This window comes from Equus quagga, chromosome 13, assembly GCF_021613505.1.
Source record: "Equus quagga isolate Etosha38 chromosome 13, UCLA_HA_Equagga_1.0, whole genome shotgun sequence".
NCBI classification, from domain to species: Eukaryota; Metazoa; Chordata; class Mammalia; order Perissodactyla; family Equidae; genus Equus; species Equus quagga.
In genome coordinates this window covers 102,599,699-102,622,184 of record NC_060279.1, presented here as the reverse complement: position 1 = coordinate 102,622,184, position 22,486 = coordinate 102,599,699, and the positions used below count along the sequence as shown (strand labels likewise).

Genomic DNA, 22,486 nt, shown 5'->3' with positions numbered 1-22,486 from the left:
AGAGCTGGGGCCTGGGCATCCGGCAACTTGGCTCTGCTCCTCATAGAAGGCATTCTCTCAGCCTTGATCTTACTTGCTCCAGAAGGCTAGTTTCTTGGAAGCTGAACAGTGTGGGTATAAAGGAGAGAATGAGAGGCATTTAGTAATAGTAATACTAGCTAACATTTATGGAGCAGTTGCTGTAGACAAGGGAAATAGGACTGGTGGGATTGAGTGGTTAGGTAGAAAGGTAAGGGAACAGGACAGGGACCATCTGGGATAACACCTTAGGTTTAAGCTCAGAGTTGGTAGTGCCTTTAACCAAGGTAGTAAATACAGCAGGAGGAGCAGGGAATGGAAGGATGACTAGGTAAAATGTGAAGGACTCGAAGACAGGAGTCTAGCCCTGGGAGAGAGGGGTCTTGATTGGAAAGTTAAATTTGGGTGTCATCAGCAAGGGATATGGGTCTGATCTCCTAAAGAGAGGTCACTTTACTTTTCTTCTCATTGCTGCAGCTCAATTCCTATAATTTCCAAGAAGCCTATAACTTCAAAGCATCTCCTCAGAGTGATAAACAGAATGTCATGGTCTGGATATTTGACAGAGGTAGAGTAGTGCAGTGATGGAGAGCTCAGCCTCTGGCGGCTGACTACCAGGCCCCAACCCAGCTCTGCCTTAGCCAAGTGGCGAGAACTTGAAGAACTCCCTTAACCTCTTTAGATATCTCAACCACCTCACAGGGTCACTGTGAGAATTAAATCAGATAGCGTATGTAAAGTGAATTGCACAGTGCCTGGCACTTACTGCTCCTTCAGTTAATGTCAGCTCTTTTATTTTAGGGTTCTGGTGAGGAATAAATGAGATTACGTATCGAAAGCTCCAGATATAATGCCTGACACATTGTAGGCACTTAATGAACGGTCCATTTTGTTGAGTACTTGTGTGAACATGGCATGTCAGCAGCAGCTTTTTTTTTTCAAGCAAAACCTAATTTCTAGCACTTAACTACTGCCTTAGTGGATGGCAAGGCTGACTGTATGAATGCTGTATAGAAATAACCATTAAATAAATACTGAGGGTGAACTGATCGTTCAACGAATACCTGTGGAGTGTTTACAGTGTGCTTAGCACTCTCGAATGTCTTGAAGGAGGGCAGTGATCTGGGGCTTGGAGGTGGCAGGGAAACACGGGAACTGGTAGTTGTGATATGGTATGTTACAATACAGCAAAAATAATGCTAAGATGGGGCTAAAAACAGGGTGTTATGGTAGCACACAGAGGGGCTCCCAGCTCAGTCTTTGTCAAGCTGGCTTCCCAGAGGAGGTGACGTCTATGTTAGACATCCAGGAGTGGGAGTAAGCCGGGGAGCTTTCCAGGCAGAGGGAACTTAACATGTAGATGGTGAGAGGGAAGATGGCACAAGCAAGAATTGGGCAATTTCAGGCAGAGTTTTGGGGCAAGAAACTTGGGAAGAGTAGTGGAGAGCCATGACATATTTTAAACAGGAGCATGGCGTGATTAAATTCCCTCTAGAACAATCACATGGCTACCAGAGGGGAGCAGTCCAGGTATTTGGAAGATCACTGAGGAGGCTCGTCAGTAATTCAGGCAAGAGGTAAAGATGGTCTAGCTTTGGATTGGCAGTGAAGATAGAGAGAAGGGAAAAGACTTGAGAGATTAAGGAGGTAAGAAGGATATGACTAAACGATTAATTGGATGTAAAAGAGTGAGTAGTAGAGGATAACTCCCAGGTTTCTGGCCTGTTCAAGTAGGTGGATGGTGATGCCATTCACCAAGACAGGAAAGGAACACTGAAGGACTGAAGAAAGTTGGTTTTGGACTTTTGATCTGGGGACCTGTCCAGTAGGCAGTTGAATATTTGGACTCTGGAGCACAGGAGAAAGATCTGGACTAGAGAGATGGATTTAGGATTCCTCCCAAGGATATCATGTTGATCATAGAAACAGACAGGGCACAGCTTAGAGCTCTGTGGAACCACAGCACTTCAGGTCTGTCAGAGGAGGAGTGGCTCAAATAGGCAACTAAGAGTAGCCGGAGGGGCAGGAGGGGAGCTGGGAGAGCCAGCGTCTTTTCATAGCAGCATCTATGGAGTTGCGCTGCACTCTTTCTTCTTCTTCTTCTCCCTCAAACCCCCCCAGTACATAGTTGTATATTCTAGTTGTGAGTGCCTCTGGTCATGCTATGTGGGACGCTGACGCAGTCTGGCTTGATGAGTAGTGCCATGTCTGTGCCCGGGATCAGAATCGGCAAAACCCTGGGCCACCGAAGCGGAGCGTGCGGACCCAACCACTGGACCACGGGGCCGGCCCCTGCTTCGCTCTTTTTAATATGATAACATATAAGGGGAGACAAAAAAGTAGAGTCATAAAAAGGGAGGGAACAAAGAACTGAATCTTTCTGGCATTTTCTCTTGCCTGGATAGATATTTTGAATTCATGATTGTTGAGAATAAAATTCTTCAAAGCATTTTTCTGGAGTGCATTTCTAAATATGGCTTGTGTCATTCTGAACTGACAAAAAAACATAGAAATGGTTGGGCTTTGAACTTCATAGACAATAACTTCACTAATCTCCCTAAAGAATTTCCTGTGGTGTCTCCACATTATCAAGAGTAGATATTTAGATTTACATGGTTGTAGACTGGAGAAGAGAGAAAATTTTCTGTATTTTTTCTCTGAGGAGGGAATTGTTTGTGGAATGGTTCATCTTTTTTTTTTATGACAGCTTTATTGAAATATAACTTACATACCTTACAACTTTACCCATTTAAAGTGTATAATTCAATGATTTTTAGTATATTCACAGAGTTATACAATCACCACCAGCACAGTCAATTTTAGAATATTTTCGTCCCTCTGAAGAGAAACCTTGTACCCATTAGCAGTCACTCCTCGTTCTTCCCATCCACCCCAGCCCTCAGCAACCATTAATCTACTTTCTGTTTCAATGGATTTGCCTGTTCTGGACATTTCATATTAATGGAATCCTACAATAAGTGGCCTTTTGTGTCTGGCTTCTTTCACTTAGCATAATACTTTCAAGGCTCATCCATGTTGGCATGTGTCAGTACTTCATTCCTTTTTATGCCTGAATGATACTATGCAATTGTATGGCCGTACTGCATTTTGTTTATCCATTCATCAGTTGATAGACATTTGGGTTGTCTCCACGTTTTTACTATTATGTAGAATATTGCTGTAAGCTTTCATATACAGGTTTTTGTGTAGACGTATGTTTTTCATTTCTCATTTCTCTTGGGTATACATAGTTGTGGAATTGCTCAGTTATATGGTAATTCGAGGTTTAACCGTTTGAGGTACTGCCAGACTGTTTTCCAAAATATCTGCACGATTTTACACTCCCACTGACAGTATGTGAGGATTCCAATTTCTCCACATCCTAGCCAATGCTTGTTATCCTCCGTCTTTTTGATTATAGCCGTCATAGAGGTTGTGAAGTGATGTCTTGTGGTTTTGATTTACCATTTCCCTGATAGCTAATGATGTTGAGCATCTTTTTATGTCTTATTGGCCATTTGTCTGTTTCTTTGGGCAAATATCTGTTCAAGTCCTTTGCCCATTTTAAAATTGAATTTTTTTTTATGTTTGAGTTGTAGGAGTTCTTTATATATTCTGGATATTAATCCTTTTCAGATATATGATTTACAAATATTTTCTCCCGCTCTGTGAGTTGCCTTTTCACTTTGTTGATAGTGTGTTTTGATGTACAAAAATTTTAATTTTGATGTAGCCCAATTTGTCTATGTTTTCTTTTGTTATCTAGCTATTGCTGTCATATCTAAGAAATCATTGCCAAGTCCAAACTCTGGTTTTCTTTGTTGTGCTTTTTTCTCCCCAAATCCCTCCAGTACATAGTTGTATATTTTAGTTGTGGGTCCTTCTAGTTGTGGCATGTGGGATGCCACCTCAGCGTGGCCTGACAGGCGGTGCCGTGTCCGTGCCCAGGATCCGAACCGGTGAAACCCTGGGCCGCCGAAGCAGAGTGCACGAACTTAACCACTTGGCCACGGGGCCGCCCCCATCTTTTCTGGTATTTTTATAGAACCTAAAATACGTGTTTCTTCTGGGGTTTGATCTGCTTTTTATCTTAGTTGTCCTTTTTTGTCCTCTTGGTTGTCTTTCACTTATCAATCCTTATCAATGAAGAACTGAGTTGATTATATAGGTAATTGACAAGAGGTTCCTGTTTTTCCAACAGTCCTCTTGCCTTAGTAGGAGTTGACTGATTCAGTGACCAGGAGGGAGAAGTATGCAGGAGATCAGGTTAATGAACCTATTTCCACTCCTGATTTCTGTACCTGCTGGCTCAAAGCTGGGCATTTATCCAGCTCCTCCAGGAAAAAGGGCTCTACTTCTCTGCCCGCCTTTGGCTCTGCAAGTACTGGGAAGTGTCCAGCTCTGCTCTGGTCTATCTTGTCCTATAATTTCCTCTGCTTTCTCTCCATCTTCTAGAAAGTGCCCAGCATTTAAATAGACTCTGTCCCTCAGCCCTGCCATTGCTGTTGTGCTGTGGTTCCCATGTGAACGTCTTTACTGTTATGTTGGGATTTGGGGACAATGGGGAACTAAGTACATATGTGTGTTTATTTAGCCTACCGTATTGAAATGAAGCTACTTGGTGCCATACCGTCGCTGACAATGGGACTGCCTTTCACTCCATTTTCTCTGTTGGCTTAATGACTGAAATGAATTTAAAATTATTCTCTGTGTTCACAAATTATAGCTATCACATCTCTGAAACATGTGATGTTGCTGGCCCAAGATAGGTAGATGTCTACTCACTTCAGGGAGTGGGTGACTTTACCAGACCTTTTTTGTTTATCAGTAACTTTTTTCCAGACAAGCAGAGATAACAAGGCCTGCTTACTTTCACTTATTGTCTGGGAGTGATAATAATAAGATCGTCAAACATTTAGTTCTTAATATGTGCCAGACACTATTCTATGTGCTTTATATGTATAACTCATTTAACTCAATAACAGTAGTTACTGTTACTATCCCTATTTTACAGATGATGAAACTGAGCACAGAGAGGTTACAGAACTTGCCCAAGGTCACATAGCTGGTAAGTGGCAGAGCCAGGATCTCACCCAGTTAGTTGGCCCCCAAGGCCACTCTCTTATCTGCTGGACTCTCTAAAGGGAAGTTCTTCAGGTTTTCTGAGTTATCTTATCAGTTATGGGTATAAGAAAACCCTTTTATCCTTATCTTTTGTCTAGTTTCAAGCATATTCTTTGTTATTGTTCGAAATAGAAATTGCCCATGAGTTTGATTGCAGAAATATTTTACATGATGTAATGAGGTCTGAATTTAATTTTAATCTATTGAAAACTTTTGCAAATTATTGTGGTGTTGAAAAGATGTAACTTACCCATTAAAATGTCTTTTTCTCCTATGTGTTTGAGAATCTTAGGCAGCATTAAAACTTATGAATACAGTACATAAATCTTACAAGTCTTGGCTACACACTAACTTCTGAGGTCTTTCACAATGCATATTTATTTCCATGTAGCGTGAATAATGGATTCATTAAAGGTGAATATTTTCCTAGTGAAAATTCTTTTTAAGACAGTACAGAAATGTCCTTAAATGGATTGAACATATTTTAGCCCTTCAGGCAGATAAATATGGGGGGAAAGCATTCAAAAAATAGTAAGACAAGCATTGAGAAGAATTTTATTTTTTTAAAAAAAGGGATATATCCAAGTGTTTGTATACATGCTGGTGTGCATTTTAAACTTTTTATGAAAGAAATGTTCAGTCAAATACAATAGAGCAAACGATCTGGTGAACCTCTTGTGCCCATCACTCAGCTTCCAACAGTATTTTGTCAGGGGTATCGTGATCGCTGCCATGAAGAGGATCCTTAGGTGGATGTTGCCACCTTCACTGCATGTTGTTTCTTGGCAAAATCCCATTTGAAAATGATAGAACTTGAGTGGTATTTCAATTCCATGAATCCTTGAATTCAACACTCTCTAGTTTTGATTCCGGTGAAGAACAGCACAGGAACACCAGATCTATTAAGACTAAGTGAAAAAAACAGTTTTATTTTCTTAAGGGGCTTGGTTGTTCTCTCTGCCTGGGGAACAATCCCAGGTTTGACTGTGAGACTTAGGTGGTCTTGTTAGAAACAATTATGATACGAACAGAAGTTTTCATTGCATTGTCCCACCAGACCCTTGGTCCTCGAAAATAGTCATTTATCACATTGCGGGTGGGTGGGGCCCTGTCTGGATTCTTGAATGGATAGGAGTATTGGTGAAATACCTGAGTTGTGTTAAGTGGTATTTAGACAGTCAGCGTCTTCAGATGTCCCTTATCAGGTATACTCATCCTTGTGGCTTTGAGCAGGTTTTCAGCTGACCCATTCAGTTCTCAAATTATAGCATGCGTCAGAATCACCTGGGGATCTTGTGAAATATGCGTATTCTCTGCTCTTACCCCCAAAGGTTGATTCGTTAGATTTGGATTGTACCCCAGGAATCAGCATTTTAGTAGTCACTCAATTAAGAGTGGTGTTCTTTTTCTAATGTCAGGGAAGAATGTCCTTAGGCCACAATTGGTTTTCATTGGCGGCTTCTTTCTTTTCACCGTAGTCTTAATAAAGTTAATGTTAGTAGGCATCTTGTGAAAAAAATTGCTTAAAAGATGCCCATTCTGTTTTTGGCTAACATCTGCCGCCAATCCTCCTCTTTTTGCTGAGGAAGACTGGCCCTGAGTTAACATCCCTGCCCATCTTCCTCTACTTTATATGTGGGACACCTACCACAGCCTGGCTTCCCAAGCGGTGCCATGTCCGCACCTGGGATCTGAACTGGTGAACCCTGGGCTGCCGAAGCGGAAGGTGCGCACTTACTGGCTGCACCACCAGGCCAGCCCTTCCATTGACATTTTAATAAAAATTTTCACTGTGAGCTTAGCACTAAAATAAAAAGTTTAATGACTAATAATGTAACTCCTCAATTTGTTTAACTTTCAGAAAATTTATTTTTTATTTTCAAAATAATGCATTCTTAAAAGGGGGGGAGGAGTAAATGATCCACCAGACATAACAGACATAACTGTTCTTTTAAAGCATAAATTTGTCTTTATATACTTCTAAATTATCAGTTAGACTGTACCTTAAATATATAGGCTTGAGCCTTTAAAAATTATAATGAAATCCTGAAAGTTTATGTGTAATGGAATTGTTGAAATATTAGATTAAATATATTCAGTCTTCACTATTTAAAGGCACGCCCATGTGTCTTTGAAGATGTTCAGTAATCCTCTGATTATTTGTTTCATAGGTTGATATTTTTGTATATTAGATTTTTAAGAAGAGTACCCAATTATGTTGGGAATACAGGTATTTCAAGTAGTGTTATCTATGGTTGGCCCTCATGATTCTCAGATTCTGTATTTGTGGATTGGCTTACTGGCTAAAATTTATTTATAACAAAATCAATACTGTGGAGCTCTTGTGGTCATTTGTGGACACGTGCAGCGTGGCAAAAAATTTGAATTGCCCGATGTGCACACCCCCATTGGAGGTCAAACAAGGTGATGCTCTCCCTTCTTACTTCAGCTCTGAGACTGTGAACAAAGGTCCTTTCATAGTCTATTTAGTGCCATGTTTTTTGCAGTTTTATACTTTTTGTTGGCAATTTCACTGTTTAAAATGCCCCCTAAGTGTAGTGCTGAAGTGCTGTTTAGTGTTGCTGAGCCCAAGAAGGCTGTGATGTGCCTTACAGAGAAAATACATGCGTTAGATGAGCTTCATTCTGGCATGAGTTATAGTGCTGTTAACTGTGAGTTCATTGTCAGTGAATCAACAGTCTATGTTAAATAAGATATCTTTAAACAGAAACACACATGAAACAAGGTTATGTTTGATTGGTCGATGAAAATGTTTTGACCAGAGGCTCACAGGAATTTACCTCCGTATGTCTTCCAGGAGTACTGATTCGGTATTTGCTAATTCAGTGTTTGTGGCGATTTTATATAACTACCTGTAAACGATAAGAATCAACTGTGCATGATGAATTGCTTCTTTCTGTCTTGCTACTTTCAAGATTCTCTCTTTTTCTTTTGCTTGAGGCAATTTGATTATTCTGTGTCTATGTGGATTTCTTTGAGTTTATCTTACTTGGAGTTTGTTGAGCTTCATGGATGTGTAGATTCATGTTTTTCATCAAATTTGAGAAGTTTTTGGCTATTATTTCTTCAAATATCCTTTCTGTGCCGTTCTCTCTCCTTTCTTTCTGGGCATCCTGTTATATGATGCCAGTATGCTTGATGGTGTGCCACAGGTCTCTGAGGCTCTTCTCTTTTTGCTTCATTCTTTTTTCTTTCTGTTCCTCAGACTGGATTATCTCAATTGATGTATCTTCAGATTCACTGATTCCTACTCAAATCTGCTGTTGAGCCACTTAGTATTTTTTTTATGTCAGGTATATTTTTCAACTCCAGAATTTCTATTGTTTCTTTTTTTAATATAATTTCTAACTTTTATTAGTATTCTGTATTTACTCAGACATCATTCTCATACTTTCCTTTAGTTCTTTAGATATGGTTTCCTTTAGTTCTTTAAACGTATTTAAAATAGTTGATTTTAAGTCTTTGTCTAGTAAATCTAACATCTGGGTTTACTCAGGAATTGTTTCTGTTTGGGTTTTTTTCCCCTGTGTATGGGCATTACTTTCTTGTTTCTTTACATGTCTTGTAAATTTTAATTGAAAATTGAACATTTTAACTGATATAATGCGACAACTGTGAAAGTCAGTTTCTTTCCCCTCTCCAATTGAGTTCCAAGTCAGGTCAAACAGAGACTCTTGCAATGGAAACTTCTAGGTACCTGACTTCCAGGTAGGTCAAATAATGATCATTTCCTGCGGCTGAAACTCTGAAGGAGCTCTAACTGAGTTCTGTTCCCTCCAGTGGCTACCTGCCTTTTGGTTTTCTCTTCAAATGCAGCTGCTAGTTTTCAAGGCTACCGTAGAGTTAGAGAGCAGAGACTGGAACTAGGTCAAGTTAAGATGCTACAAAGCTCATTCTTCTTATTGATTCAGCTGTTTTTCTTGAATAAACACACCCCACTTTGCTGCAAGCCTGTTAATTTCTAGAGTTTTGAAAAAGTTGATTCTGAGCATTTTTGCCAGCTTTCTCATTGTTTTTATGGAGGAGAGAATTTTTAGAGGTCCTTACTCTGCCATTTTTGATGATGTCAGTCCTCTCCCCATTCGTTTTGGGTTTTTATTTTGATGAATCTGTTCTTTTCTTAATCGTGAAATTGTAGTTTGGATTAGGTCTGAATCTTCTTTTTTCCTCCCCAAAGCCCCAACACATAGTTGTATATCCCTCTAGTTCTTCTGTGTGGAATGCTGCCACAGCATGGCTTGGTGAGCAGTGTAGGTCTGCACCCAGGATCTGAACCTGCAAACCCCAGGCCACCAAGTGGAGTGCACAAATTTAACCACTGTGCCACTGGGCCAACCCCTGGGTCTGAATCTTAAAGCTTGTAAAGGCTTTTCATTTAGGACGTTTTCTTCACCCTAAGTTAGTTATGAAAGCACATACATTTCAGAGTAGTGCAGCGCCCATATTCTTGGCCCCACTGGTTTGTTGTAATGGAGGAGGGAGATTTGATTGAGACTAGCCATTTGGTAGTCTCTGTGGACTGCCTTCTAGGTTTCACCTCCCCAAGACTGTTCCACCTGGAATAAGCTTCCTTACCCAAGCCTCCCTCCTTTCTGTGCCAGTTAACTCTTTGTTTCTTCCTTTAATTTTTTCCTGAAGAATAACACATAGGAAAGTCCACAAGTTACAGTAACACTGCTTGTTTTATTATCTCCAAGTAAGTACCCAGATAATTACCACACTGGTTAGTCACCAGCCACACACACAGCTGAAGATCCACCCAGTTACCAATGGATCATTTTTCGTATGTCACATATCAGACCTTTGTTCATCTATTCTAAACAGACATTTCTGGAGGTCAGTAGTATATATTTTTCCCTATTTCCTTCTTTCTTTTTATTGACATATAATTTATATACCATAAAATTCACTGGTTTAAGATGTGAAATTCAGTGGGTTTTAGTATATTAGTAAAGTTGTGTGCCCATCACCACCATCTAATTCCAGAACATTTTCATCACTCCAAAAAGAAACTGTATTAATGAGCAGTCATTCCCTATTCCCTTCCTCTCAGCTCCTGGCAACCACTAATCTACTTTTTTCTCTCTCTACAGATTTGCCTTATCTGGATGTTTCATGTCAATGGACTCTCACGTTATAGGACCTTCTGTGTCTGGCTTCTTTCACTTACCATAATGTTTTCAAAGTTCATCCATGTTGTAGTATTTATCAGTTCTTACTCCTTTTTTATGGCTGAATAATATTCCATTGTATGGCTATACCATACAATTTAGTTTATTCATTCATCAGTTGATAGACATTGGGTTGTTTCTATTTTTTGGCTATTATTAATAATGCTGCTATGGACATTCATGTGCAAGTTTTTATATTAACTTATGTTTTCAGTTTTCTTGGGTATATACTTAAGAGTGGAATTGCTTGGTCATGTGGCAACTCTCTAACATTTTAAGGAACTGCCAAACTGCTTTTTACAGTGGCAGTATCATCTTGCATTCCTACCAGCAATGTATGAGGGTTCTAGTTTCTCCACATTCTCACCCACACTTATTCTCTGTTTGTTTTTTTGTTTATTTTTATTGTAGCCAACCTAGTGTGTATGAAATTGTATCTTATTGTGGTTTTGATTTGTATTTTCCTAGTGACTAACCATGTTGAGCATCTTTTCGTTTGCTTATTGGCCAGTTTTGTATCTTTGGAGAAATATCTATTCAAATCCTTTGCCCATCTGCTAATAGATTGTCATTTTATTGTTGAATTTTAAGAGTTTTTGTAATATGTTCTGGATACTAAACCCTTCAGAGATACATGATTTTCAAATATTTATTCTCATACTATGGATTGTCTCTTCACCTTGATAGTAACCTTTCATGCGCAAGTGTTTTTAATTTTGATGAAGTCCAGTTTATCTTTTTTTTCCTTTGTTACTTGTGTTTTAGATGTCATGTCTAAGAAATCATATCCTAATCCAAGTTCACCAAGATTTACGCCTGTGTTTTCTTTAAGAGTTTTATCATTTTAGTTGTTACATTTAGGTCTTTGATCCATTTTGAATTAATTTTTGTGTATGATATAAGATAGGGGTCCATATTCATTCCTTTGCATATGGATACCTAGTTGGCCCAGCACCTCTTATTGAAAAAACTATTCTTTCCCAACTGAATGGTTTGGTCACCCTTGTCTAAAATCAGTTGACCACAGATGTATGGGTTTATTCTAAACTCTTAATTCTATTCCGTTAATGTATGTATCTTTCCTTGTGCCAATATTCCACTGTCTTGATTACTATAGCTTTATAGTGGGTTTTCCAATTGGAAAGTGTGAGTCCTCCAACATATTTTTTTGAATATTTGTTTTGGCCTTCTTGGGTCCCTTGCATTTCCATATGAATTTTAGGATCAGTTTGCCATTTCTATAAAAAAGGTAGTTTGAATTTTAATAGCGATTGCATTGAAATTGTAAATTAATTTGGCGAGGTAGTACATTTTTAAGCATTTACAAGTGTCATTCACATAAATTTTGGAAGCATGTAAAGTGAAGAAAAGTTTAATGTTTATGATCCTTTTTAAAAAATTAGGTAAATAGGTCCAGCTCCATGGCCAAGTGGTTAAGTTCATGCACTCCGTTGCGGCGGCCCAGGGTTTCACCAGTTCGAATCCTGGGTGCGGACGTGGCACCACTCATCAAGCCATGCTGAGACAGCATCCCACGTGCCACAACTAGAAGGACCCACAACTAAAAATACACAACTGTGTACCGGGGGGGCTTTGGGGAGAAAAAGGAAAAATTAAAATCTTAAAAAATTAGGTAAATATGTGAGTCTTCCTTGGCCTTCTGGGACCATCTGGCAGAGGAATGGACTCTCAGAGCCAGAGGCACAGGTGTGCAACACAGAGCAAAGAAAGAGTGCCCGTCAGGGTTGCTCCAGACACTCACTGTGGCCAACTCAAGGGATGGTTTGCTTCTCAGACCACACAGTTTCTCTGTGAGCAGCCTTCCCTCCTTCCCCACTCCTGTTGAGTGCTTCTCTTGTACATCAGAATTTTAAAGCCATGTTGATAGTAATGGAGCACTTGGGTAGGGATAGATATGATTGCCTTCTTGTCATGAATTTGAAAAAAGAACATTTGGGAGCAGATTTCTGACAAGTAGCCACTTGATATGTTGTTTTTTGAAAAGCTTATGAGAATTTTTTTAAGAGTCAAGAGTCTCTTGAACGCAGAGCTACAGATGGTGGCCAGTTTAGTTGAACTTAACCTAGTTAGGAAATGCTAGCTAGGTTAAGGTTGCTACACTTTCAGAGTATGTGTTTGTATCTACAGCGCTTTTCTCATCTCTTGCTTTTGTGACCTACCTGCCTTCCTAGTTTGCTTGTGCAAGCGTAGAGCGATAAAGGAGGCGTGGTAATTGGTCATGGTGAGTGACAAAATATGACTTGTATTTATTTTTATCTAAAGAAAAAGGAAAATGGAAAGAAAGAAAAATCTAGTTATCAATGAGTAAACTATATTCAGACATCATATAGATTGAAGTTTAATATAGACTAAATACAACACTCTGTAAAATATATTTGAACTATTGTTAGGTTTGGGAGAACAGATAGTTCAGGCAAGTGTGAACCCTATTAGCTATGTGAGAAGAGTCACGACTCCACCATTGTAACTACAACCAGAGATTTGCAGTCATTGCTGTTTGAACCTATCTAGAGCCAGGGGCTCCACAGAAGCTACCCCAAGGGGTAAGAACTGGCACACCCTGCTGGGCTTCCCCTTGAACCTCCAGAGGGGAAACTGCTACCCAGGTGAGGATGAGAAAAATCTTGTCTGCAAACCTCCTGCCAGCCACTCCCCTCTCCAGGCTCTGTCTTTCTGTCTGCTCCTTCAGCCCATCTGGGTATCCAGAACAAACCCTATGCCATCCTTCTCAGGGCCTTTGCTGTGGTGATCTTTTTACCTGGTGAGCCCCACTCATCCCTTTTGCGTATGTCAAAACCTATCCTACAATCAAGGCCTACCTCAGAGGAACATTTTCTTCATGACAACCATCTTGATTTCTCTCAGTCTTTGCTCATCACTCCCATTTCCAGTCTCCCTTAAAGTTTTGTGAGTTCTGTACTTGTCAGCAGCCCCCACCATAACCTGGGTTCTCTTCTGATCCTCTTGTGGATTTGTGAGCTCTTTGAGGAGGAAACAAGTGAATACCGAACACAAACACGTATCTAGGCCCTCCTCGAGGTGTTACTTGTTAGCCTCAGCTTGAAGTAGTTGGTGTGGAATCAAACTTCTTTTATTGTGTTATTTTTGTGCTACAACTTGAGAAATTTCCAGCAGTCATCATGTCATAGTTCAACTCTCACTGTTGTACCTGCTTTTATAAGGTTATAATATGATTTCTTACTCATTTGTAGCCCACCTTTGTGGATAATAGCATTTCAGGAGTTAATGCTCCAGAATTACTCATTGTCCTGTAACTTTCCTAACTTTATCTTATTTTTTTCTCCCTTACAGGAAATGACTTAGAGGCCTTACAAATACGTCTGTACATTCTTGCTTCTGACTTTACAATTGAGGGCCAACCCAGTCTGGAAGCACCTCGTATTAATGTTACAAGGAAACCACTACCTCAACAAACAAAAGGAAAGGAGGAGAAGACTTAGAATAACAAATACCATTTTTTTAAAAAAATCCTGTTTTCAGAAAATATTAAAGGAAATTTGGAAATTTTTCACACTGAGAAGTTTTACAGGTAAATGGATTTGGCAGGCAGGCTCTGTCAAAATTCTACAGAGGTTTGATCTTCCTTCTTAAGGACTTAGTGTGAAGTAATTCTGTACTGCTTTTTAAATTGCTGTTGATCAGCTTGTGGGTTTTTGGGTTCTAACTTTTCTGGTATATTGAAGATACATTATATTACATTATATAACATTTTTTAAAGTTAAGTTATTTTTCTGCCATTGTAAATACAAGTATCAAAATATTCCTGCAAAGCAATTATAGGTAAACATTTTTCTTAGCAAGCATATCTTTTTATTAAGAGAGTGGAATGCTAACAGTTCTTAAGTAGCATTTTGGACACACTTTTATTTTTTGTCAGAGGCCCCGCCTACAGTGAAAATATTAATTATATAAACCTGTTGTTGTCCTTCCCACGTCTGCATTGGATCACATGGTCATCTGCCTCATGGAAATGCCTTTTTTAAAACTTAGGTTTGCAGAACTCCAGTATTTTTATACCTAGCTACAGTTTTAAGGAAAAAAAGAATCCGAACCCTGACCCTCTCACGGTCACTGGGACAGTTCCCCCCCCCGCATGTATTGCTGCAGTGCCCAGGACAGTAAAATGGACTATAAGCGGCGCTTCCTGCTTGGCGGGTCCAAGCAGAAGGTGCAGCAGCACCAGCAGTACCCGATGCCTGAGCTGGGCCGAGCACTGAGTGCTCCCCTGGCATCCACGGCCACCACTGCCCCCCTGGGCAGTCTGACTGCTGCAGGCAGCTGCCACCATGCCATGCCCCACTCCACTCCCATCGCTGACATCCAGCAGGGTATCTCCAAGTACCTGGATGCCCTCAACGTCTTCTGCCGTGCCAGTACTTTCCTCACAGATCTCTTCAGCACTGTGTTCAGGAACTCTCACTACTCCAAGGCAGCCATGCAGCTCAAAGATGTGCAGGAACATGTCATGGAAGCAGCCAGTCGGCTGACTTCAGCCATAAAGCCTGAGATCGCCAAGATGCTGATGGAGCTTAGTGCTGGGGCTGCAAACTTTACAGATCAGAAGGAATTCAGTCTCCAGGACATTGAGGTAGAGTATCTTCTATGTCATGCTTGGGTAAGAAAATATATGCCAGAGGTAAGTGAGAATGTTGTCTTAGTTTTTTCCCCAAATCACCGTAATGATGATCTTTGTACTCTTCCTATTGATACTCTATCCTTGTAAAAAATTTGCTTATGCTAGGTTCTGAATTTCTTTCATTTCAAATTATGTAGGTTAAAAGATTATTAAACAAACAAATCAACCTCTATTTTATATTTTTAAAATTTTCAAATTAGAACTTAATTTCCAGAGCCAGCCCTGATGGCCTAGTGGTTAGGTTGGTTGCTCTCACTGCTTCGGTGGCCCAGGTTTGTTTCCTGGTTGCAGAACCACACCATCTGTCTGTCAGTAGCCATGCTGTGGCGGTGGCTCACATAGAAGAACTAGAAGGACTTACAACTAGAATATACAACCGTGCACTGGGGCTCTGGAGAGAGAAAAAAAAAACTTAATTTCCAAGTAACATACTGTTAAAAGTACATAGTAGGGGGGCTGGCCCTGTGGCCGAGTGGTTAAGTTCACACGCTCTGCTGCAGGCGGCCCAGGGTTTCGTTGGTTCAAATCCTGGGCGTGGACATGGCACTGCTCATCAAACCACGCTGAGGCGGCGTCCCACATGCCACAACTAGAAGGACCCACAACGAAGAATATACAACTATGTACCGGGGGGCTTTGGGGAGAAAAAGGAAAAAATAAAATCTTTAAAAAAAGAAAAAAGTACATAGTAGGGACTGAGAATTCTAAATGTGATGATGAGCTGTGTTTGTGCATTGTCGTTAGATAGAACCAGTGGTTTAGTGCAGAAAGTTCCACACGTGTTTACAGGACAGATTTTTCCTTTTTTTCTTCTTCTCCCCAAAGCCCCCAGTACATAATTGTACATTCTAGTTGTAGGTCCTTCTGCCATATGGGACGCTGCCTCAGCATGGCTTGATGAGCAGTGCTAGGTCTGCACCCAGGATCCAAACGAGTGAATCCTCAGGCTGCTGAAGCAGAGCACGTGAACCTAACTGCTTGTCCATGGGGCCAGCCCCTACAAATTATTTTTCCAGTTCTAAACTCACCACCATTCACGTTTAGGTGCATTCAATTCTTACTCAGTACGTTTCTTAGGGTCTTGGACAGTCATAATGAAGTGTTCTCCCTCCTTCAGGGTTCTAGATTAGAATGTGAGACTAGAATACAAATTTCCTAAGAGTAAAGGTGAGCTTTCTCCTTCCTTTGTTTAGGAAATGACTTATTAAACTGTGATCTGTTATATAGTGTCACCATTAGACTTTTTAAATTATTTTTAGCTGCACAGAGAGTTCTTCTGAGTTCGATTTTTCCATATGTCCTTGTGCATTTTAGCCCCACACCAGAATTTAGGTTTCTGGATGTTAGGAGGGTGAATGTCCCCTTCCCCATTCTGGGGCTGTATTTGATTTTAGGAAGTCACCAGTCTTCTGAGCCAAATCTGATGATTGAAGTGGCTGAGTATGCTAACTTAGATTACTCTGGATTTAGGAGAAAAAAAAACTAGGCTGTTAAGTAATAAGACTAATTTTTATTGTGTTTAAAGGTGATTTTGAAGGCATTTCCAAGAGGAATTTAAAACTATTTTGGAAAAGACCCAGTATTCTTGGTGTAAATCAGGAATCATCAGACTTTTTCTTTAGAGGGCAAACAGTAAATTTTAGGCTTCATGGGCTACGTGTGGTCTCTGTCACATATTCTTCTTCTTCTTTTTTTTAATAACCCTTTAAAAAATGTAAAAACCAGCTTTCCCTTGTGGACCTGTCTGTAGAACTGCATTTGGCCCATGAGCTATAGTTTGCTGAACCTGCTAGTATAAAGAACCTGTATAATAACTCCTTGAGTCATTCTATTTTGAATCTATCTAAGTATCTTTATAATTGCTGATTTTTTCTATGATCATATTTTATATTCAGGGAAATTATCATTTTGAAGTGTTTTTAAAATGGCTTGTCAAGGTTTAAAGTTTTTTTTTTTTTTAAGATTTTATTTTTCCTTTTTCTCCCCAAAGCCCCCCAGTACATAGTTGTACATTCTTCGTTGTGGGTCCTTCTAGTTGTGGCATGTGGGACGCCGCCTCAGCGTGGTTTGATGAGCAGTGCCATGTCCACGCCCAGGATTCGAACCAACGAAACAGTGGGCCACCTGCAGCGGAGCGTGTGAACTTAACCACTTGGCCACGGGGCCAGCCCCTAGGTTTAAAGTATTTTTTAAGTTACATGTAAAGTATACATAAAGCATATTTTTTAAAAATACACTTCTCAAAAGAAATTCAAGTGGTGAAACTTAAAACTGCTGCTTTACTCTGCCATCGCATTCCTTTCCCCAGACGGGACCACGGGAACTGACTGGTGTGTGCCACTCCAGACTGCCGTCTGTACATGCACAGATATGTATTTGTGCATTTACAAATGTACAGGTTTGGCTTTTGTTTGATTTACGTAAAGAACCATGTCATTCAGTCACCAGTGTGCGTGGCCACTGCTTTGCAGAGATGTGGCAAGAAAGCAGTTAGGGACTCTGCCCGCTCTCAGAAAGTGTTGATCAGTATTAGACCCAGACTGTTACAGCTATCATCCTGTAATGACGTAAGCGCTTGTAGCTTTATTAGAATTTCAGGCAAGAGAGGTTTGAAAAATAAGGCCAAAGGCTTTTATTTTAACCCGAACATTGTTGAGCTCTTCTTCAGGCCACGTCTTCACGTGCTGGCAGAGACAGAGCTAGACTTGCATGGCGTTTTGCCCTCCAACTCTGCAGGGCAAGTGCCCTTTTCCCTAGGTCAGAACAACTAGAGAAGGATGAACCAACCCTGAAGAGTAGGGGTTTTTAGTAAGCCACTGGGATGCGGGAGCACCTACTTTGTCCCTTCTGCTTTCCTGGGACTAGCATGGACCGCTTGAGCTGAGAAGAGGAAATATGTCTTATTGTGGTGGTTTGGAATTTTGACTTGGCTTTCCCCGTTGAAATGTGATTAGCATAGCTGGAATACTCTGTTTTTGTACATAATGGGCTAAACAGGCTTTCAGAGGGTAGACTGGAAACTAAGTGCTGTTGATGGGTTATTAGAATCTCTGGGTGTATTCTAAGTTTCAAACTGCTGACTCACAAGTAAATTCTAAAATGTGATTGCCAGATATAGGCCTGCAGTCTTAACGTTTTTTATTTTCCTCAAAATAATATTTGTTTCTGGAATTTGTGTACTTCCAAGGGCCAATAATGGTCTCTCAGGAGATTCACCATCTCAGATGGTATGGCTAGACATTTGGGTATTTTTCCTGTTAGTCTTTTTAGGGTTTTTTCAGCAATGCCCTGAGAGCTTCTTTAACATTCATCCCTGGGGAAAGAAGTCTGTGGCCTAACATTGCTGAACTTGACTGGAAAGCCCTGAATTCAGTATTTAAATGATTGACCACTTTAACTTAAAACAAAGTACCGATTCCACTGTCCCACCCCTGAACGAGGCCAAAGCATGCTTCTCATGCTGCCTTCCATACAGCCAGGTTTGGGATATGCTCATGTTAAACAGATCTGCTGCCTGTGCCTAGGAACTGCTGGTTGCTGGCTGTGTGCTCTGGGGCGGGCAGAGTGTACGTGAGTCCTGTCCTGTCTGTACTCATCAGTGACTCTACCCCTTACCCCCGGTGGGGGTGGTTCACCCTCACAGTCTCACTGTTAGAGAAATGAATTGTGACCAGTGTTTAAGTGCCTGTGACATTGTTTCTTTTGGGGCATAGAGTCAGAAGATCTGGGTTTAGAAAATGACTCTGCTTCTTACTGTCTGTATGGCCTTAGCAAATCTTCTAACAGCTCTGATCCTCAGTTTGCCCATCTATCACATTGAATTACCATCCGCCTTCTAGAGCTCTTACGAAGATCAGAGCAACTGGTGTGTGTGAAACAGTGTACCCAGTTAGTTGTCATCATCATCATTTATTATTATGGCTTCCAACATTGCTTGAAAGGTACTATTAGCCCTTGTCTGAAATGCAGAGCACAGTTATTGTCAAAACCAGCGTCAGCGTGAAGTGTGCAACAAGTTATTCTTCTGACTGGAACCCTTCTGGGTGGAAAAAGTTGCCACTCCCAGAACATTTGCTCTGCTCCTTTCTTTCCTGGTTCCTAGATAGGCGCCTTCCTTTCCCCTCTGTGTTAGCCTCCCTTTTGGTGTGGTAAGGCAGCAGCGGTACTACCTGCCTGATGTAGGAACTGCCGGGACCTCTCAGCATAAGAGCCCGAGGGGACCTCTTCCACCAGTGGTCACTGCCCTCTTTGCCTTGCACCTGGAATGGGGCGTAGGGAAGGCGGTGGATGGGTTGGGGGCATGTCCACTGAATACACTTGGAGTAGCTTGGAACCTTTGGCTAAGACAATCGACAGTTTGACTGGGATTCCCACCCCACCCCCCGATTTATAGAAAATGTATAGTTTACATTGTATATGAACTGGAATTTTGTCTAAAATGAGAAATATGATCTTAATCAAGTGCTTCATGGGAATTCCTTTGTGTAAGTCTCAAACTGTCAGTCCTGCCAAAATGTGAATTCAGGAAAAATATGATTTCTCATACTGAATTTGTTCTTTGTACAAAGCTTTGACATCTCACCCAAACATTTTTTAGAGCTAGACCACACGGGACCTGCCATCTGTATCTTTTCTTTTTGAGTCTAGGAGCATCTCCACCAGTGGTTTTTATGAATGTGTTAATACCGATGTCCCTGTACAATGCCCTGCTAGCTGAATCGAGTGGCTCATTTCTCCTTGATTTTATCTACCTCAGTTTCATTTGTCCTAGAAATCTATTATCCTAACTAAGGGTTATCTGCAATTAAAATATGTAGTTCTGGGGCCAGCCAGGGGCCGAGTGGTTAAGCTGGCGGGCTCCGCTTCGGCGGCCCAGGGTTTCACCAGTTTGGATCCTGGGCGCAGACATGGCACCACTCATCAGGCCATTCCGGGGTGGCGTCCCATGTGCCACAAATAGAAGGACCAACAACTAGAATATGCAACTATCTACTGGGGGGATTTGGGGAGAAAAAGCGGAAAAGAAAAAACGATTGGCAACAGTTCTTGGCCCAGGTGCCCATCTTTAAAATACGTAGTTCGTGTTAAAGTATAGAGAGCCCTGTAAATTGCTTCCTGTTTATTAGAAAGTCACAAATGCCCATCTTGTTTTACAAACGTCTTTCACTTGTCTTAAATAAAATTTGTTTTTCATTGCAAATGTAAATAAAAGAATCAAATTGCACAAATTTGATTCATTCCACAAATATTTATTGCACACTTTCTTTGTGCCAGGTACTGTTTCAGGCACAGAGGATACAGTAGTGAACAAGAGAGAAACTCCTCCCTTCATATAAGTAGAAAAAGGCTGCAGTCTTAGACAGGATGGTTAGAAAAGGCACCACTGAGAAGGTGACATTTGAGTAAAGACCCAAAGGAGATGAAGGGATAAGCCCTGTTGATAACCAGGAAAAGAGGATTTCAGGCAGAGGGAACAGCTAGTGCAAAGTTCCTGAGGCAGGAGTGAATTCAGTGTTTGAAGAGCAGTGAGGACCTATTGTGGCTGAAACAGTAAGAGAAAGGGAGGGTACTAGGGGTGAGGTCAGACAGGTGAAGAGGTCAGCCTCTGAGGGGAAGGGGAAGGGAGAGCAGCAGGACAGAATCTGCCATCCTTGTGCAGTGAGCAGCAAGGCTACTTCTCCCCTTGCTTTCTTTATCCCTTGCCAGCTCCAGGCCTCTAGTTTCATCTTGGGGCCTCAGCACTGGGAGGGCTTGGCCTCTGGGCCAGGCACTCTGCATAGGCATTCCAGAAGCCCAGGGCAGCTGCAGGGCTCCCAGGAGTTGTCATGTCTTCAAGGTGCTGTATTTTATATCTTCCCACATTCTTAGTGGCTTTCCAAGTCTCACCACCCCGTAAATGAGCAGCAGACTTTCAATCAGATCTTCAACCTTGACTTTCAATTTGATGCACTGGCAGCTGTCTGTTGTCTGCTTTGTGACTGCCTATGAATCTGTTTGAAGTAGTTTATTTGTGAGCACTGACTGACTCTTAAGGACCTTAATTAGGGCATATTAACATTTATTTTGGATAGATATATGCCAAAAATACTGTGGAGCAACAGTAATGGAAAATATTAGAAGCTGGTTGCAAAATAGGATTTTCATTAACCTTAATGGAATTAAATTTGCATACTGTTCCTTTTTTATTTATTTTTTTGCCTAAAGGTAAAATTCAGCATTGCTTCTTTCTTGTTTTGACTAGTAGATCTTCCAAAACAGATTATGGAGTAAATATTTCCTAATTGTATGCCAAATGAAAATCCAAATTGCCACTATTAATCAGAAACTAAAGTTCATTTCATAGAAAGCTTGTGTGAATCCAGTTTTCAGGGTATTGCTAATTTCTAGTCACTCTTTTTGGCTTACTCTTTTATTGAAGTGAATCTTCTATTATCTAAATTGTCTTCAGAGTCTAGCCTCTAGAAGAAGCTATAATTAATTAAGCAGTTGGAATTTGGGTGAGTCTGTTAACTTCATTGTGAACAACAAACAAGATTTAGTGTCTGCCCAGCCCATTCTATGTGGGTGGAAGCCACTGGGGCCAGAGGGCATCTGCCACTCTGGAGGGAGTGGACTCTTTGACTTGGATTTGTCAAGACAGGCTGTGCAACAAACTTATTATTCTAAAAGTTGCTAATTTAACAGGAGGAAAATGAAGAGTTAAGCAAATTTCCTGGTTCTTCAGTACAGACTGTTTTTCAGGGTAACCAAATAGCCCTAATGTATGAGATTCTATTTAGAAGAATTTTAGTATTCTTCCATGTAGAAAGGGTGATACAATTAGAAAAATCACCATTTTTCAGACCATAATGAATTAACTGACTCAGGCAGTGGTAGTGGTCAACAATGGTGGATAAAACCATTTGGAGAAAGGTTGTTCGGGAACTTCATAAGGGAGCAATCAGGCCTTTCCCATGCAAATCCATTGGTCAGCCTCAGCATCACTGGATATAAGACAACCAGATGATCGTGTGTCCTGATAAGAACCACACAGCACCCCCAGAATATTTTCTTGCACTTCTCCCTCTCCTCTCCTGCCCCAAAGGAAAGAAAAAGAAAAAACAAACTAACAAAAACCCTGAAACAATCTAATCAAGCCTCTAGAACAGATTCCCAGTCTACAGGAAATTTGGGGTGTAGTGGAACAAGTTATACAACACCACAAGGAAGCAATCAGATAAATCCAGAATTCTACAGGCATATTGTCATATTCTACAGGCAGTTGACCTGATTTGTTCAGCAAGTCAAGTAGCATGAAAAAAAACTAGGTAGAAGGTGCCCAAATTAAAAGAGAATTAAGAGATATAACAACCAATAAAATGAGGTTTTTGGAGTTGAGATTCAAACCAAAAAAAAAGATATTTTTAAAGATAATTTGAGAAGTTTGAACATGTGTTACTGAACCGGGTTCATTTTTGTCTACCGCCCAGAAAGC

The 22,486-nt window shown here is 40.7% G+C and overlaps 1 protein-coding gene across 5 annotated transcripts in view; it reads left to right on the top strand.

Moving 5' to 3' along the window:
- GARRE1 (granule associated Rac and RHOG effector 1) overlaps positions 1 to 22,486 on the top strand; it is a 75,780-nt gene that overhangs the window by 11,576 nt on the left and 41,718 nt on the right. For 3 of the 5 annotated variants that reach the window (XM_046680455.1, XM_046680454.1, XM_046680456.1), the window contains exon 2: positions 13,668 to 14,964. In XM_046680455.1, coding sequence (XP_046536411.1) covers positions 14,470 to 14,964 — 495 coding nt within the window. In that variant the 5' untranslated portion in view covers positions 13,668 to 14,469. Of the gene's footprint in view, positions 1 to 5,018; positions 5,087 to 13,667; positions 14,965 to 22,486 lie in introns of those variants that run through there. The other 2 variants (XM_046680453.1, XM_046680457.1) reach the window with 2 other exon arrangements.